The sequence below is a fragment of the Sus scrofa genome, chromosome 13 (genome assembly GCF_000003025.6).
Source record: "Sus scrofa isolate TJ Tabasco breed Duroc chromosome 13, Sscrofa11.1, whole genome shotgun sequence".
Taxonomy (NCBI): Eukaryota; Metazoa; Chordata; class Mammalia; order Artiodactyla; family Suidae; genus Sus; species Sus scrofa.
In genome coordinates, this window is record NC_010455.5 from 46931252 (window position 1) to 46949581 (window position 18330).

At 42.5% G+C, this 18330-nt stretch overlaps 1 protein-coding gene across 29 annotated transcripts in view; it reads right to left on the reverse strand.

Moving 5' to 3' along the window:
* MAGI1 (membrane associated guanylate kinase, WW and PDZ domain containing 1) overlaps positions 1–18330 on the reverse strand; it is a 671626-nt gene that overhangs the window by 34737 nt on the left and 618559 nt on the right. For all 29 annotated transcript variants that reach the window (XM_021070801.1, XM_021070800.1, XM_021070793.1 and 26 more), the window contains 2 exons: positions 14737–14768; positions 4183–4399 (listed from right to left, as the gene is read on the reverse strand). In XM_021070801.1, coding sequence (XP_020926460.1) covers positions 4183–4399; positions 14737–14768 — 249 coding nt within the window. The remainder of the gene's footprint in view (positions 1–4182; positions 4400–14736; positions 14769–18330) is intronic.

An 18330-nucleotide genomic window follows, 5' to 3' on the forward strand; every position in this document is an offset into this window, starting at 1 on the left:
AGTACACATTCTCAGATGACCTTGTTTGGATCACGCTAAGAACTTTAGATTTATCTAACCCCTTATTTCCTTTTGAAAAAATTTAAGCATACTTTTGTCACTGCCACGCTAGTGCGTTTATTTAAAATAGTACCAGGTTCTTGATGGGATTAATTCTTGTGCTGATATCTGTTCAGATGAATTCTAGGCAGTTCAACCAGAATTGTCTTTTATTTAGTAACACAAATCATCAGATCAAGCCAAAACTGAACAAATATACAAACAACTGTCATAAGAGCTCTTAAAATCTGGACTTACGCTTGAGCTGCTTAAACTCACTATGATAAAGGAGTCATTCACCAATTCCAGACTTGTAAGCCTCTCTCTTTCTTGAGGGACAGGTGTATGCTGGTTAATATGACAGCTTTGTCATTTTTTCTTTCTTAACTCTCTTGTCAACAGGCTAAGTTTCAACTGCAAGCTTTAGAATTTCTTTGGTAGTAATCACTAGTGGAAACTAGCAGCTCTTCCTCAACATTTGCAAATAAGATCTCGTCAACGTCACTTTTAAAAGACATGTACAATTGGCACGTTCTCTAGAGAACATACAAAACAGACAACATGGCTTTTAAATGACTTCCATGTGGGTTTTTAATTAAACACTTAAGCTCTTCAAAGGGATTTATTAACACAACTGTAATTCAGACTGATACTTTTGGACACTGCTGTTCTGACAGATGGCCACATCAAGAATTTGGTATTTTGCATAGCATTTACACCACATGGAGGAACGGGATCAAGACTATGGTAAGAATCTTTATACTGCCCTTTACGATAAAAAATAATACAAGGAAAAATAGATTTCCCCCCAAAAGGGGGGATAAATTAAGGGTAGAAGGAAGGGTGCTGTTGCTGATTTCAATTTTCCTGTTTTGCCTAGAGTACCTGGCTCACTTCATTTATTTATTTATTTTTATAATAATTTTTATTTTTTCCATTACAGCTGGTTTATAGTGTTCTGTCAATTTTCACTGTACAGCAAGATGACCCAGTCACACATACATGTATACATTCTTACTGGCTCACTTAAATGTGCTGGGTGGATGGGGCAGGGAATCAGAGCTAACAAGGCTACACGCTGCATTTTTTTTTTCCAGTCTTTTTTTTTTCGCTTTTTGCTTTTTAGGGCTGCGCCCGGGGCATATGGAGGTTCCCAGGCTAGGGGTCCAATTGGAGCTGCAGCTGCCGGCCTACACCACAGCCACAGCTACGCAGGATCCCAGCTGCATCTTCGACCTACACCACAGCTCATGGCAACGCTGGATCCTTAACCCACTGGCGAGGCCAGGGATTGAACCTGCAACCTCATGGTTCCTAGTCAGGTTCGTTTCCACTGAGCCATGATGGAACGCCTCCAGTCTTTTTTTTTTTTTTTGAGAAGACAAGATAAAAAACAGCCTAAGGGCAGAAACTGATCTGGGATAAAGCAAAAATACTGATTAAAGGACAAGACTGACATAGGCTCATTCATAGGTACTGGGAAAGAAAGAAAATCTGTGAAAAATATGGAGTAATGACCATGGAGGGGAAAAGTCTCATCATTATCCTCATTTAGTCATGTGGAAGAAATCGATGCGAATTTTAACATCAATTAGGTTGGTACAATCACTCAATGACAAGCCTCCAATAGTCAAAAAAAAAAAAGGATTCTTGGAGTTCCTATCGTAGTGCAGTGGTTAACGAATCTGACTAGGAACCATGAGGTTGCAGGTTCAATCCCTGGCTTTGCTTAGTGTGGTGTAGGTTGCAGATGAGGCTCGGATCCTGTGTTGCTGTGGCTCTGGCGTAGGCTGGTGGCTGCAGTTCCGATTTGACCCCTAGCCTGGGAACCTCCATATGCCAAAGGAGTGGCCCTAGAAAAGGCAAAAAGACAAAAAAAAAAAAGGATTCTCATTTGTGCTGCTAGATCCTATTCCTTAGATGTTCAAGAAAGTCAAAGTCCAAACTGGCCCCATTCCAAATAGTGATTCAGCCTGACTTTCCTTCCATGTTTAAAATAGCTGGTTGTGGCAGAATTATATATTTTTCTCAATTTTTTTTTCCAGTGAGAACTTTAAAAAAAATTGCATGAAATACCACATTCTGAAGAAATACTGCTTCCATCGAGGCAAAAATGGCAATATGAGCTGGAGCCTCCTATTCACTGGGTGCGAGAGAATTGTCTGTCAATCCATGTGGCCCCCGACAGCACTTCAAAACACGATTTATTTTATCGCCAAAAGATTTTCATACATGGGCAACTCAATCATAAATGTGTCCTCTACTGAGAAAAGCAGGGGCAGGGTCAATAAGGCAATATCTCACCATCAACTGAAGTTGGGCCATTGACTGAAGGAGCCACGTGGTTAGAAATGGGGAGGGAATGTGAAAATATTCCTCTTGGGGAAACACTACTTCAGTGAAATCACTGCAATTAGTGAGAAGACACAGTGAGAAAGGACCCGGGGTTCATGCTGAACAACCACTGTTAAGCAGTAGTTAACAAGGGATGTGCCAAATGGAACTTCATTTCCTCTGGTCAGAAGTCAGGTGTCCTCCAGGGGTCTTTCTAGTCCAGGGACTAAGTAAATTCCTCAAAGGATCAGGCTTTTGTCAGCAGAGCAAACCCTTAGCCAAAATGCAGGCTACTTAATTGCATGCACAATTCTTTTTTGGCTGCACCCTCAGCGTTCAGAAGTTCCCAGGCCAGGGATCAAATCCACACTACAACAGTAACCAGAGCCAGAGCAGTGACAACACTGGATCCTTAACTCACCGAGCCTTCAGGGAACTCCTGCACGCACTGTTGGAATAAAAAGGCAATGTTCTTTCCCTTGAAGAGGAAAAGAATGGAGGGCCCCTTGAGTGAGTTCTAAAATTTGATGATCAGCAAGACTCCAGATGTGCCTTGTGCCCCCTGACTGCTAATGTTCACCCAGTACTGGGGCCAACCACCTTCTTAGGCAGGGATGCTGGTCTCACTCCCCTGCTTGGTTTGGGTCGCAGAGAAGCTGCCTTAGCCAGCAAAGGAAATGTTTCATGGCCAAGTCCAAGGGGGTGGTGGGAGGCTGCAGAACCTCCCCCCCCACCACCACCTCTGGGCCTTGGCTCTCCAAGGGGCTCTGCAGGGAGAACCACAGCTATGTCTTCAAAGGAAACCTGTGCTGGGGAAGGGACAGGGAGCAAAATGGATGGATGGAATGAGTCCCTTCTATCTTCCTTCAGCAAACTTGGTCTCCTCCTCATTAAACATCCTCTCCTGTCCAATGACAACAAGAGTTAACAAAGTGCATGTACTTCCTAGATGCTTCATCTCATCATCCAATCAGACTCATGAGAAGATGGTGGTAAAAAAAAACAGCCAAGAAAAAGGGGGGCTATTTGAACCTCTAAGATTAAAGCATTTTAGGGACTCAGGTAATAAACAGTAAGAAAAATGAATATTTTTTGTGGTGAATTGTCTTGGAAATCATTTCATAATAAAAAGTAAAAAATTAAATATGGTTTAATAATAAACTATCCCGTTTATAAGAGCCAGAAAAGGCCCTACGCATAACATTAGGATTTCATATTTACTGACAAGATGAAGCCAAGGAACACACTTAACCGCCGTACAAATAATTAAAGCACAAACTACTCACTGCTTTTTTTTTTTGTTTTAAGGGAAATATTTAGAAAGACTGATAATGATTAAAAAAAAATAATTACCAGTATTCTGAAAAACCAAGAGACCGCTAAGAAAGCATTTAATTTTTTTCCATTACTCCTGCAATCCAAACCAATCGTATTTCTGTTCAATTGTGTATCAGAGCTGTTTTGCAAGACAGGAGCTCAGAGCAGGCCACCATCCCCATGTGGCAAAGAATTAAGGAGGCAGCCGCTCTTATCTGCCATTTCTTTTAAGGGAAAGGAAAAACGAATCCATTTCCACTCAGACCTTTCATTGGATGAGCATCCATATCTACCCCTCCCCAAACAGAAGCCATAGTGGAGGCTCCATCAAAGTCCAGCAAATTCTGTGGCTGCTCTGAGATGCTTTCACCTCTCACCTGGATTTATCTCCCTCCTATTCCCACAATGAAAATCTATTCTCATTAAGCCTCAAGAGGAAGCTGGTGCTCTGCAACCGGGCCTGGGGAAGACAGAAGGCAGGATGCTACTTACGTCGGTTTTCATACATGCTCCTGGACTGGGCCCAGATTTTAAAAGGATCTGGCTTTTTCTGCCCAGAGCTGTCAGTCTGATCTGAAGCCGGGGCTTCGGCCGGTGGGTACTCAGGGAGCACCTGTGCGCCGTGGCTGGGAGAGGCCGTGTGCAGGCTCCGGTGGCTGGCCACACTGTGCTGGGAACTGTTCTGGCTGTCTTTTCTTTCCAGTGGTTGCTGAAAAGGAAGTGAAGGAGAGGGGCAAGAGGAGAAGATTATTATGGGTTCCCTGAGTGGGTGTTTTTCCACCAGCTTGTTTTCGCTCAGCCCTTCTTTGCACACATACATAAATACATCAACAACACTGTGGCTTCCACCTTCGACCAGCTCATGCTGAATGCAGATAAATCCCCAGGCGACTGGCAGTCAGAGAGGGGAGGGCTGGAGAGAAGGTCGTCTTCACAAACCATACTGCTTTCTGGGCTGGAGCAAAAAACAAACTCTATTTACATCAAGTTTCTCAGCTAAGGCATTGGGCTGGTTTATTATGAGATGTATGCATTTTAATATCCTCAGTTTTAATTATTTATTTTTGGCTGTGCACATGGCATGTGGAAATTCCCAGGCCAGGTATTAAACCTGAGCCACGGCAGTGACAACACTAAATCCTGACCTCTAGGCCATCAGGGAACCCCCAGCATCCTCATTTCTAAACCAAAAATGTGACACAAAATACCATGCTTGTTTTAAATAAAAAACTAGAAAATACAGAAGAAATACAATCAGGGCTAAAAACACTCCTTGGGATGCCACATCTTCCATCTTTCAATAATAAAACACCTAGAGTTCCCAAGTAGATAAGTGGGTTGAGGATCTGGCATTGTCGCTGCTGTGGCTTGGGTCACTGGTATGGTGCAGGTTCAATCCCCGGGCCTGGAACTTCCAAATGCCATGGACTTGGCCAAAAAAATGTATGACAATAAAATACTCAACTTCTATCTAAGGATTTACCATCAGTCTTTCTAGCTGTAAGGAACAGAGAATAGATCTTTAAAATCCCGTCTACATTATGTGCGCACTTGTACTTCTAAGTATATAAATAACTACTATCTGAAGAGTTTTCATAATTCTTACTGAATCAATTTTCCAGGCACCACATTTTACCTCTTGATCTCGTGATACTACTCTTGGTTAAAAACCAATATCCAACTTTATATATGGGTTGACCTCAGGGAGTCAGCCTTCTGAGATATGCAACTTGTCTCAAATCCAAGTAGTAATCATAGGGAAAGAGATTCATCTACATTTTAGTAGAATAAACAGGTTCCTGTTCCTTAAAGCCTGCTCAGCAAAAGATCCTCTGCATTTTATGAGATGCTCTTCGTTTAAAGGGCAAACTGAAGGGAAGGTACATCTAGTGGAAGGAAAAAATACTAGATTGGAAATAAAATAATTTCAGTTCTTACTTTCTCCAATAAAGGATGTGGTTAAGCGCAGGTGTTATAGTTTCCACCATTCAAAATAAAAACCCTGGAGTCCCATCTCACATGATAGATGCTGTGACACTGCACTTATCTGCTCCAGAGGATTGTGATTCGGCATCTTCAGCCTCTGCTGTTGACCCTGTTGTAGCTTATGATTTTTTAAGTTGTTTATAAGATCTTTGACATAGACATTTTAGTTCCCTAAAGTTCTTTATAGCATCAAAATCTTGCCTTAGAACCAGTCCTACTACAACCATTCCTCCTTGCTCTTTCCCCAGGTCGCCACCATCTCTCCCATCTGGATGGAAAATTTCAAGGTTCCTTTCATTTACTCCTCAGGTCCCTCTATACCCTCTCTCTTCAATCCTTACTTTGAAATAAGCATCTGAAGAAAGGCCAAGGAGGACACAGATTTAATTTTCCCTTGACTGTTCCAGATGAGAGATCTGAAGATAGGTTTTAGCAGGGATTCAAACTTGAGGAAAACTGGGCAAATATTGAATGAAGGTAAGATAGATCATTTAGAATGATACTTGGTGTGCTTGGGGTGGAAATGTGAGGACAATACTCTCAACTAGTAAAGTGGTCTTGGTAAAAGTGAATGAGGAGTTAATTGACTCAGACTCAAGAGGACAACGTATTCTGGTGAAGATGTCAGGAAAATATAATGACATTTGTGCAGGGACAAATACCATCATTAATTACCCCACATCCCCACCATTCCCTTTTGAGGATGAAGGGCTCAGCTCAGACTTGGATAGACCAGTATTCCAAAGACTTGGAATAGAACCCCGTCCTATCAACTTCCAACAATGTCCTTCCCAAAGTGAATTTGGCCCTCAGGGCCAGCTAGCCCACTTTTGCCCCAAGAAGGTCAATACTTGTCTTCTTGCTTCTTCTGGAGACATGCTGAAGATTTTCAGATTCAGAAAGATGTAACGATGGATACAATCCCCATCCACTTTTGCATGTGCAGAGAATTTGTTTGTCTCTTCACTGCGGTCTTTGCAAGGGTTTCCATTAATAAACAAGCATGTGCAGCGGTCAGCCCATCTGGGGTGTGTACACACCCTAGCATAAACAGAAAAAAGATGGACTCGGGGTGGTTTTACCCCCTCTTATACTTTCCTGTCCTGCCTACCTCTTATTTTTATAATGTACAGAGAATTTTTTAAATAAGACAAAATTTAAGGCTATTTTTATTTAGAAATGAACCTTGGAAAGGAGAATTAATGGGATTGTTACTTTCTATTTTTTACATTTTAGTAGTGTTTTGTTTCTGCTCTGCTCTTAGAAGGAGAGGAAAAAGGCATTTTAAAAGTAAAAGCAAATAGGAGTTTCCATGTGCCTCAATGGGTGAAGGATCTGGTGTTGTAATTGCTGTGGCATAGGTTTGATCCCTGGCCTGGGAACTTCCACATGCTTGTGGGTAGGGGGAAAAACAAAAACAAAAACAAAAACAAAGCCATACACACACACACACACACACACACACACACACAAAAAACCCAAAGTAAAAGCAAATAATTCAATTGATTAAGGATCTCTGGGTTTACCATGAGAGTTGCATGCCTCCCTTTCAAATGCCAAACCTCTCCTGGATTTTTCAAATGAGTAGCAAATGCCAATGCAGGGTTGGTCCACCAATACTAAATTCATTTTGCAGCTAATGTAAGTCTCTGACATGTGAAGCTCCAGCCTCCTTCGTGTAGAGCTCCTTTTCACAAAGCCTCACTGGGACCCAGAGAGGAGCAAGGCAGGATGACCTAAGGGAAACCACACTCTATCTCCAATTCCTTTCTGGGGTTACTCTGTAACTGCTTTAAAGTTAACAATGCTTCCCATCACTGCCTCTTCCTGAACAGGAGAAAAATAAATACCTTTCTGGCAATCCTGTCCCACTGAGTCTGGCCCTTTCTCCAGCAGGAAATGCCCATGTGCTTTTAACACATGCCCACAACTGCATGCACACAGATTCTATATGTCACCTCATGGGTTCCAAGAACCCCTCCCCCCTTAATTTTTTTATTTTTAGGGCTGCACCCCCCGCATATGGAAGTTCCCAGACTAGGGGTTGAATTGGAGCTGCAGCTGCTGGTCTACACTTCGGCCACAGCAACGCAGGATCTGACCTCTATCTGTGACCTACACCACAGCTCACGGCAATGCCAGATCCTTAACCCACTGAGCAGGCCAGGGATAGACCCTCATCCTCATGAATACCAGTCGGATTCATTACTGCTGAGCCACAAAGGGAACTCCCCAAGACCTTATGATGGCTCTCCCATCTGACATGGAGGACCTGGAAATCTTGACTAACTGAGGAGACAGCCTCGCCATAACCAAAGGGTGCAAATGAAGGTGACCAGAAATGAGGCTTAGGCATCTTTAAAATGTTATCACCCTTTCTCATCTTCCAATAAATGACACATTTAGGTTTAATGTATCACAAAATGAAAGATACAATCTGGACCCAGTTTGCAAAACTCCCTCTCCATCAAACTGCACCTCTGTATCCCCTCTTAATGCCACCTAAACTCTGTTTCTAAATTTGAAAAATGAAAGTAAAGCAGCATCCTGAGAATATGCTCTAAAAACCATGCCATTGCTAACCCAGCACTAAAGGGCATATTCTCACCCACCCTCAAGGGCTAAACTTAACACAAGCATCTGGAAGGTTTTTGGATCTTCCCTGATAAGATTTAATCTTACATTTCTTTTCAAGTTCAATTATGAAAATGAGTTATTTGAAAATGTATTTCGTATTTGAAATCTTGGCACCTAGGGTTTGGTTTTTTTTTTTTTTTTTTTTCCCTCATCCACAGCATGCAGAAAGTTCTCTGGGCCAGGAATCGACCCGTGCCACATTTGTAACCAGAGCTACGGCAGTGAAAATGCTGGGTGCTTAACCAGCAGGGTTCTCTGGCACCGAGGCTTTTTGGAACTATGTTCTCTGTGTGTGTGGAAAAGTTCAAAATGGGCTTTTTTATTTTCAGAGAACATGCTAATTAGTTATGATGTCTTTTATTTGGTTAGGGTTCAGGAGGGTCCAGGAGAAAAGCCATGTTTATATAGCTCTCAAATTAAAGGCACTTTGTATGCCTCTTCCGCAGTCTGGATTACCTCCCAGAAGACTTGGGGCATGAGAACAAATTCACTTCTGAACTAGTTATAACACAGGATATGATTTGCATCAAATGTGATTGTCTTTCACTTCATTTTCCTAGGTGAAAAACTTGCCCACAGATGAGCATCTATAGTTAAAGACAAACTTTCAAGTCTGCTAAGGTTATTCTGGGTCTGCCAAGACCATGGATGGAGCAAGCACTCAGAAGACCAATGAGAGAACACCTAGAGTAGCCCCTCTTAAGTAACTATGTGAAATACACTCATTCCTTCATTGAAGAAATATACAATGATCACTGGCTGGAAGCCAGACTATGAAAGATACAATGTGTAAGCTAGAAAGAGGTGGTACCTGAGAATTTATACCTATGTATCTAGATGTGTGTGAGTGGTATGTGTAGATGGATAGTAATCAAATAATCCTAATGGACTGAGGACAACATACTGCAGTGTCCTTTAGCTAAGTAATAAGGAAAGGCCTCTGGAAGAATGTTCCATTAATGGAAGCAGCATGTGCTAAGTCTGCAAAGCCAAAATGAGCTTGGACTGTGTGAAGAACGGAGAGGAGGCTAGTGTGGCATGGAAGCGGGGTGGGGTGGCCAGAGATGAACTTGGAGATCAAACAATGCACGGGTCTTGTGGGCTCCATGAAGGAGTTTGGGCTTCACTCTCAGGTCTGGGGAAGAGGAATCCACTGATGAATCTAAAGCCAGCATGTGCCAGGAGCCAACTACTTCCAGAGAGCTTGCTCTGGCTAGTGTCTGGTGAATAGCTTAGTGGAGATGGGAGTGAAAGCAGAAGGCCAGCCAGAAGGCTACTGGGCAGACCCTGTGAGGGACCTGGGGTGGTTTATAACAGAGGAAAAGTGGTGACAATGGAGAGGGAGGGCAAAACCAAAAAACATTTTGGTGCCGGATTTGATAGGCATTGATGAATGGTCCAATGAGAAAAAAGAGGAAGGCGAGGGGGAGAGAAGAAGGAGGTGGGGAAGGGGGAGGGGAAGAGGGGATCTTAGAAACAAGGATATCCACCTGCAGGTCCCCAGCTTGAATAAATGGTTGGAAAGGAGTACCACATACTGCGTTGAATATTACCAGTATTAGCTACTGCCATTATGCAGATATTTTTGAAGCCAGATTTTTATTTCTGAGCATCAAATCAGGGACAACTAGAAAGAAATGGGTTCAATTTTAAAAACTCCATAGACGTCCTTGGCCACATGCTAGCTGTGAACGTGTGTCAAAATGGTACCAACCTCTCCCCAAAAAATGATTTCCTTATTACTGACAGGCCAGGGAAATTGGAAAGATGCAATGGACTTCATAAACGGAAATGGGGGAAAAATCCACTCATTAGTATTTCACAGAATGATTTCAAACTGGAGGTACTTATAAAGTGAGCTGAAAATATTTGCTCGGAAGAGCAAATGAATACAGACAGCACTTAGGAGCTTAAATGATGAAAAGAATTCATGTGGCTTAAAAATGACAAATCGATCCATTTTAAAGCAAAATTATTTACAGTTCACATATCTGCCAAGACGAAGGCCACTACAGAGATTTACATGGACAACAGGAAAAACTCCAAGTGCTGATGAGGTTTTAGGCCAATGTCATTAAAGGTTGCACGCAAATCAGTCTCAAATACAAGCCCAATCAGAGGATGGTCCTTCATTTTGTTTCTTTCTTTTATCCTTTACGGGTCTAAGTCAAACATTTCTTCCCAAAAAGGCACAAAGGAAGAGATAATGGAGAAGAAAAAGCAGGTATTGATTGGATATGAAAATGAGTTTGAATTTATACTGAATGTTTTAATGGAATCTGGTACAAGAGCAAAGTCTACTTTCTAGGGCTCCAAAGGCTGAGGTCATGAGTTGCTACGAGCAGTGAGAGGCAAAGAGACTTAGCTAAGTAACCCTCATCCTTCCCCCACCAACTCTCACTGTTTCTCCTTGAAGCTTGGAGCTTTGGTGGGTTGTGTTATTATCTAGTTCTGGGACAAGTGGCATTGGGGCCACCAAGAGAGTTGAGAAAGAGGCAGCACGGAAGACAATTCAGGCGGGGTCACTTACTATGCACACTGTCTAAAACACCTCTCCCTTGTATTTCTTAATGCCTTTTCCCAGGGGAAAGGAACAGAGGAAAGTGGATCAGAAACATGTTGTTGTTGCTGCCTCTCAGCTTGCTGTGTTTGCTGAAGAGACTTTCTTGCCCATCATTTGGTGTCCCCTACACGAAAATTTGGGGGAGAAATTTTTTTAGGCACAAGGAAAATGTTGTCTCCTTAGTAAAAGCTTTATGCTTTTTTTTTTTTTTTTGATCCAAAAATAAAAAGCAGAGTAAATAATGTAGTAACCAATGTTGCATAGGCTGCTGGGGAACTCAGAAGAATTTCACAGCTCCACCACAGCATCTAACTCAAGCTTGGGTCCTTTTTATGGCTTTGGATGACATTTTGCTTAGGTTATTAAAATTAAGAGCTGCATGATTTTCATGGTTCTATGTCATATTTTTGCTTGGTTACCTTTGGAAAGTATATGATTATCTGACTTTTGGCTTCATAAGGATGGTGTGTAGAGATCTGCCTGTTTATCTCTCTCCAGCTATATGAGGGCATGAATGTCTTCTGTCTTAGTTCCTGCTGCATTCTAGAGCTGAGTCTGGTACATAGGAGCTACTCAATAAAATACCTGTTGATGGAACAAATGTCAAAAAAAACTTTGGTGATTTGTGACAATGACTCTTCTTCTTGAAAGGAGCAATCCATGAATCATTTGTAAGCTCCAAAGAGAAAGGCACCATGACCATATCATGCCAAAACCTGACACTTAGTAGTTTCTCGACACTAACTTGCTAAAGGGTGGATGGAAAGATGGAGCAGTGAATCAAAAGATAAATATATGGAGAGTTGAATGGATATGTGATGGATGGGCAGATGGACAGGTGGACCAAGGGAGAAAATGACTCAAGAGTTGGGAATTAAACTAGTGAGAAAACACAAGTGAACACCGACTTACACTTCAGGGTTTGGTGTGACATTTAGCGTTTGCAATTCTCACACACAAAATCCTTGTGTGTGATTTAGATCAAGAGCCTCTGTGAAACAAGTTTCCAGTCAGAATGATTAAACTGGGCCACAGAATCAGTTTCCCAGGGAGGCCTGAAAGCTGACAGCAAATATGTCTTATTTTTGTCTCTGCCATTTGGCAGAAAAACCCCTGATGCTGTGGTTGTCCAGGTATTAAATTAGTAACCTTTTATTAAAACACCGCCATCGGCCCCCACGAGTATATAAACCATCCATTTAACGTTTAAACTACATCTTGTAGGTGAAAGTGCTTACTGAGAGTAAGTTATAGAGGCAATCCAGGATGAGAAACAAGATCACCAAGAGAAGTCCTTCTGTTCTACTAAAAACACAACTACTTAATTATTGAAAATATTTATAGAAAAAAATGTATGAGGGCAAAGGAAGCTGTCAGTCAAGTGAAGAAGCCAACTGTGTGCCTCTACGAATAAAGAACCAACATATGGTCCTGAGTTCAGACAGTATATTCTCAGAGCTGATGGTCAGGCTCATCCTATCAGGCTCATCCTATCACAGCCCAGGCACAGTATGCATTTCATTCCATGGTCTGCTTAAGGGACCCCATCTGTCACGATGTGAATGGCTTTCTGGAACTACGACAGCCAGCTTCCCCATGGATTCCCTCCGACCCTACCAGAAAAACCCCATCATCATCTGTCTGTCTGGCAGGACTTCATCAAAATTCAAACTGGGAAAGAGAAACAGCTTTCAACCCACCTGTATGGAACTCCCACTGATCACAGATGTTAGCAAGGCTCTCCTGGCAACAGCAGACCTTGGCTGACACTCCGCACCCACAATTTTGTATAGCAGCTGCCATAGTGTGCCAGCAATGCTGTGAAAACCATCAGCCCTGTCCTGGCAGAGAAACTGGGGAAGGAGAAGCCCCTAGGTGGGGGCTGGTTCCTTTAGAACTCAGCAACACACCAGTCTCTTAGCTTGTGGTAATTAAGAGCCAGCAGACTGTGGGCAAAGCAGTTAAGAGAGCTTTTTTTTTTTTTTCCTCCCCTAGGAATGCAGTTTGAGTAATTGGCTTGCTGCTTGCTAATGACATGGATTGAAAAAAAAATAAATGGTCACAGCAATTCTCCTCACTGACTTGGTGAATGCAGGCTCCATACCTGTTTGCTAGCCTTTGAGTTCAGCAGGGAATTCCAAAACACTTTGAGGGAGAAGAGATGCAAATGAATCTACAGAAATCCTTTGCACAGCAAGTTTAAATGGGATGCAAAACAAAACAGAATACCTTGCTACCTGGTGTCATGCTGCCAGGGCAAAAGTGCTCTATCTTCCCCCAGTATGCTTCTTGTCAAGACTCCATTCCATGTGGAGTGTGTAAAATAAGTCCGCACATCACGTAGCATACTTAGGGGTGGGGGAGGAAAAAAGGAGAACTCCTGCTAACTCAAGCTCATGTGACACATCTTACAGATTTGCTTCCTTTTTTCTGAAGGCTGAATAGATTTCTGACTATTACCCAGGGAGCCGGAGACACACATGCAGGTACACACACACAGATACACACACACACACACACACACACACACACACACACACACTCTCCTCTCACACTCTGGTATCTCTGAGGTTCCAATGTAGACACCTACCAGCACTTCTCACTCTGGACATTAACACAAAATGACAAGGGAAATAGCCCTGAAGTCACATGTTCCCATCACCATGGTGCCATGCCATTGGAATCACATCAATTATTACAGGTTTTTCTCTTTGGAGAACTTAGGAATGAGGCTTAAGAAGGCAGAAAGCTCTCTCTCTCAGCTCCTCAATAAACTTCTGTCTCTCGCTGCCAGGCTTGGGGACAGGTGGAAAGAACTCAGCTGCAGCACCCACCATAAGCTGCAAAGTTTAAAATGTTCTCCTTTCTCAGAAAGCAAGAGGCTGTCAATATCCCTCCCCCACCCCCCAATATTCAAATCACAAAGAAGTACACCCCTCTTTATCTTAATGTTAAATGATATGGGAAGCTTCTTTCCCTGGGGTCAGTTTCACAGATCGATTTCATAGGCATCAAAGTTCCAAATTTTGAGTTTTTAAGTAGCATTGTAATTTGTTGTCAGTGCCGTGGGAGCAGAACTCACCACCACCAAGCAAAACACTACAGCCTCTAAGCTATTAGCTAACATGTCAACTAGGTAATGCATCTTCAGGGAAACCAGATTAGAAAGGACAGCATAACATTGATTTTTTTTTTTTTTTTTTTTTTTTTTTTGTTAAAGAATCCTATACCTGCGGCATAATGCCGCTAAAGCTGGCAAAACAACAAAGGACATTTCTTAACAGTAAGGAAATGTCTTATTCTCAGTGCGGGGGCATTTTCCTTGTGAGCACAGGCATATATACAGGGCAGAGTGATTCCTCTATAAACCTACAGGCTTTAACATTTTTAAATAATTCATCATTCAGTGCCTAAGAAAGCTTGCGGAGGGAATCTACTCTTGTGAACCGCTGGAAACACCACTTGAGAGCAATGCTCCTCAGGAAGCAGGTAAAGCATTTTTTTTTTTTTCCTCTCTCTTCCCAAAAGAAACAATAGCATTTGTATCAAGTTAAAATATCTAAGAAACTCATTGTTTGAATGAGAGGTGTGAAGCATTTATACAGAGAAAATTCCAAACATGCATTCTTGAGCCAGACTCCTGCAGCCTGCCTACAATCTCTAGACAGTTAAAGACAAACCCCAATACCTTCTATACCAGACGGATCCCCAGAACTTAATAAAATGAGCTCTGGCTCTTGTCTCCTCCACCCACTCTAAAACACATTCAGTGAGGTCCAGCCAGATAGCATCCTCTCCCAGCTGCAGCCCCCCTACCCGCACCCCCCAAAAGAAGCACCAAGTAACTGACAAGTCCTTACCGACTTTGGGCTCTTCTTGGGAACTGGCAGCCCTGGAAAAAAAATGCAACAAGGAGGGAAGGGGGGAAGAAATCATTAGCATATAAATGTTACCTTTTCCTTAAAGAATAATCCCCAGGTGTTTCATGGCAAGCTAGCCATCTGCAGAGTTATGTCAGATTTCTCCCTAGCATCGGAGTTACCAGGCTGTTCATATCGAATCAAAGCAGAGGGAGGAGGAGAGCGAGAGGCAGGAGATCTATCTGCATTAGCTATGCTGACTTGTACTGCAGCAGCCTGGAGGCTGGGAAAAGAAATTCACAGACCTCAGCGGCCTGGGAAATTGAACACTTGGACAGAATCTCAAATGCTCTTCTGGATTAAGAGGGACTTAACTTACAATTAAGTCCAGGATATTTCCTTTCCACACGATCTACTTGTCAGTTGAAGCAGACCAATCAGGACAGAGGAAGAGGGTGTATATTTAGTTTCAGAGGAGTACATGGTTAAAATTAATTTTTTTTTCTTTTTTGGTCTTTTCTCCCCCCTCCCCCCACCTTTTAGGAGAGGAAATGCCTTCTTTATCCGGATAAGCTGAATACCAAAACAAAGACGGATGCTCTTCTGCCAGCACAGAATACAATTCAAGTTGGTCTAGGACCCCCCTCCAACCATCAGTTCATCTCCCCACCCTCATCCCCAAACAAACTCCTATTTAGTTGGCTGGGACCAGTGCCTCGAAAGCAAGCTGTTGGGGAGTGAAAAAGAGAAATTTCACAGAGCTAAGAGCAAAAGATAATAATGGAGAAAGAGAAAGGCAGGGGAGAAAAAGATGCTCAGTGAACCTAGGTGGCTCTTCCAAAACCCTGTCTTTAGTGGGAGGGTGAGAGCTGGAAGGGACCCCTGATCTTGCTTCTAGGAAAGTCAGCAGCCATCAGGGGCACACTTATGGGAAATCTGTCACCAGGGAGTGGAGCAAAGAGGGCTAGAAAGGAAAATAAAAGCATTTACCAGTGTTACAAAAGTAATCATTTCTGCAATCTGTCCTCTCATTTTTTTTTTTAATTTTTGGTTTGAGCCAAGATTAAAATGCGAAATGCAGATGCCACCCGTAGTAGGCACAACATGGGATCCAATGTACTGCGATCTGATGATTGTGCAATGGAAATTTCAATCTTTTTATGAAAACCTTGATCCTAGGTAGCAGGATGATTTCAGCTCTCTTGGAAGTGACTTGTCAAACCATGCTAAGTTTGGAGCAAGTAACTCAAGGCCATGGAAGGGGTAAATGGGAGAAGGAAGCCACAAGGAGGAGCACTGCTAAGGGGCCCCCTGCAGGAGAGGCACGACAGGGACTGCTCACCCCCACAGGCAGTGGGGGCACTCTTCTGGCACAGCTTATCACATCACCAAAAGGAGGTCACCATGGTCTGGCACAGAGGCTGTGGGACTTCGGAGTGCATAAGGAGATGTGGCGCTTCTTATCAGTGCAGAAGCCCAGGTCCCACCCTGAGGGGCCCAGGAATATGCAGTATGAACAAACATTCCAGGATGCTGGCGCAGAACATCTGAGGACCCCCTTTAAGGAAACTATGACAGAGCAGAATGAGGATTATTATTCTTTCAAACTTGGATAGACAAACTTCAGTGAGTTGCTTTAAAGTCCCCTGTGCCTCAGTTTCTCAACTTAAGAAATGGGGAGAATAAAATCCACGGCACAAGGGTAGTTGTAATAATTAAATAGACAAAATGTTTAAAAAGCTTCAGACTTGGCACAGAGTGGGTCCTCAAATGCCAACCCCTTTCATCTTCCTTTGCTAACTTACACCATTCAGGGGGAAAAAAAAAAAAAGTGGTTATGGTTATCTTATTGTAAGTAAATAAGCCTAGCATGTCAAAATGCAAAAAATATTGTAGGGGAAATATTTTGTCTCTGGATGAGAATAACTGTGTTGAGCAATTTAGATGTGTCATTAAAAAAATAATTATTAGGTGCTTTAATTTGCTCATTAATGTGATTCCCTTAAGACCTTTCATCAAGTTACATTCATGTGGGTCACTGTGTACACTTCAAAATGGTATAATGTTACATCTTTAAATATACATTTTTCCCTAATTCAGACTGATCTTCTTAGTTAAGTGGAATAAGCAACACTTCACTGTGGTGAATTTTTACTACACTTGACGTCATCTGGGATCCCAATGACCTTCACCAAACATGGCGAAGAATCCCCAACCAGTTAGGAGGAGGTAGGAAAATGACTGCCATCTACATTCTGCGAATCATTACTGTAACTCTGACCATCTGAAATTCCCAACCTCTTAAGATTTTCATACGGAAATTAAAGGGCATTTGTGATTCTCTATCACAGAGAGACAGTCGCACACACATTCAAACATTATACACAGGTAGGAAGATGCTCCCAAGAGCGTTGTTGGTATAAAGGGAACCTGGAAATGACTGCAAGCCCTACATAAACTCAGGGACATCCAACTCATGAAGCCATCTGCAGAGATTAAAAGGCACAAGCTAACTCTATGGGTAACAACATAGATGGTCTCCAAGCCATAAAGCTGAACAAGAACAGGAGGCAGAGATGCAGGCATAGAGACAGGTATAAAGCCCACTTAGACATATTCGCCTTCCATGATAGTGCCAAAATGTTTGTGGTGGGGAAAGAAGGGGCTGGGGTGAGATAGTGTAGTTTAAGCACTTTAGCTTCAATCTAGAATGTTTTCAACAACACCATATTCACATCTTGCTGAGGCAATAAAATATTAATTTAACAATAAACATTAATGGCCCTTCCATTAATTCTACAAAAATCAACCAGTCTAAAGCCTACTGGGTCACTGGCTAAAGTCTGTTTCCTCTGAGGAAGCAGCTCATGGAGGCTTCCAGGCTCAAGTGACCCCAACAAGTTGTATTTTTCCACAAACAAGAAAAACTTCTTTGAATTTAAAGAGTAATTTGCTCCTCTCTGCTGGCAAGTCACCAAAATCCTTCCTCTTAAAAGAGCCTCCCCACTGACAGGAGCCAAAAGTGGCCACAAATTAGTATTTAAAAAGTCAAAAATCAAGAGACTCCAGGAGTTCCCGTCGTAGCACAGTGGTTAACAAATCCGACTAGGAACCATGAGGCTGCGGGTTCATCCCTGGCCTTGCTCAGTGGGTTAAGGATCTGGTATTGCCGTGCGCTCTGGTGTGGTCGCAGACATGGCTCGGATCCCGTGTTGCTGTGGCTCTGGTGAAGGCAGGTGGCTACAGCTCCAATTAGACCTCTAGCCTGGGAACCTCCATATGCCGCGGGAGCAGCCCAAGAAAAGGCAAAAAACAAAAAAAAAAAAAAAAAAAAAAAAGAGAGAGACTCCATTTGACTGCTGGAAAGAAAGAAAGAAAAAGAAAAATTGAAGATTTGTTTTAGGCCCATGGAGTCATTAAATCTTAAAATCTAATGAATATGAATGCTAGAACCAAACTCCTGATGACAATTTATAATTTATTTCAGCCAAAGCTATTCAGATGGACTGAAAATAGCTGGGAAGACCTAATGGAAGCCACTCAAAGGAGATCACTATTTGGCAGAATTCTCTAAAACTGAGAAATCATGATAGC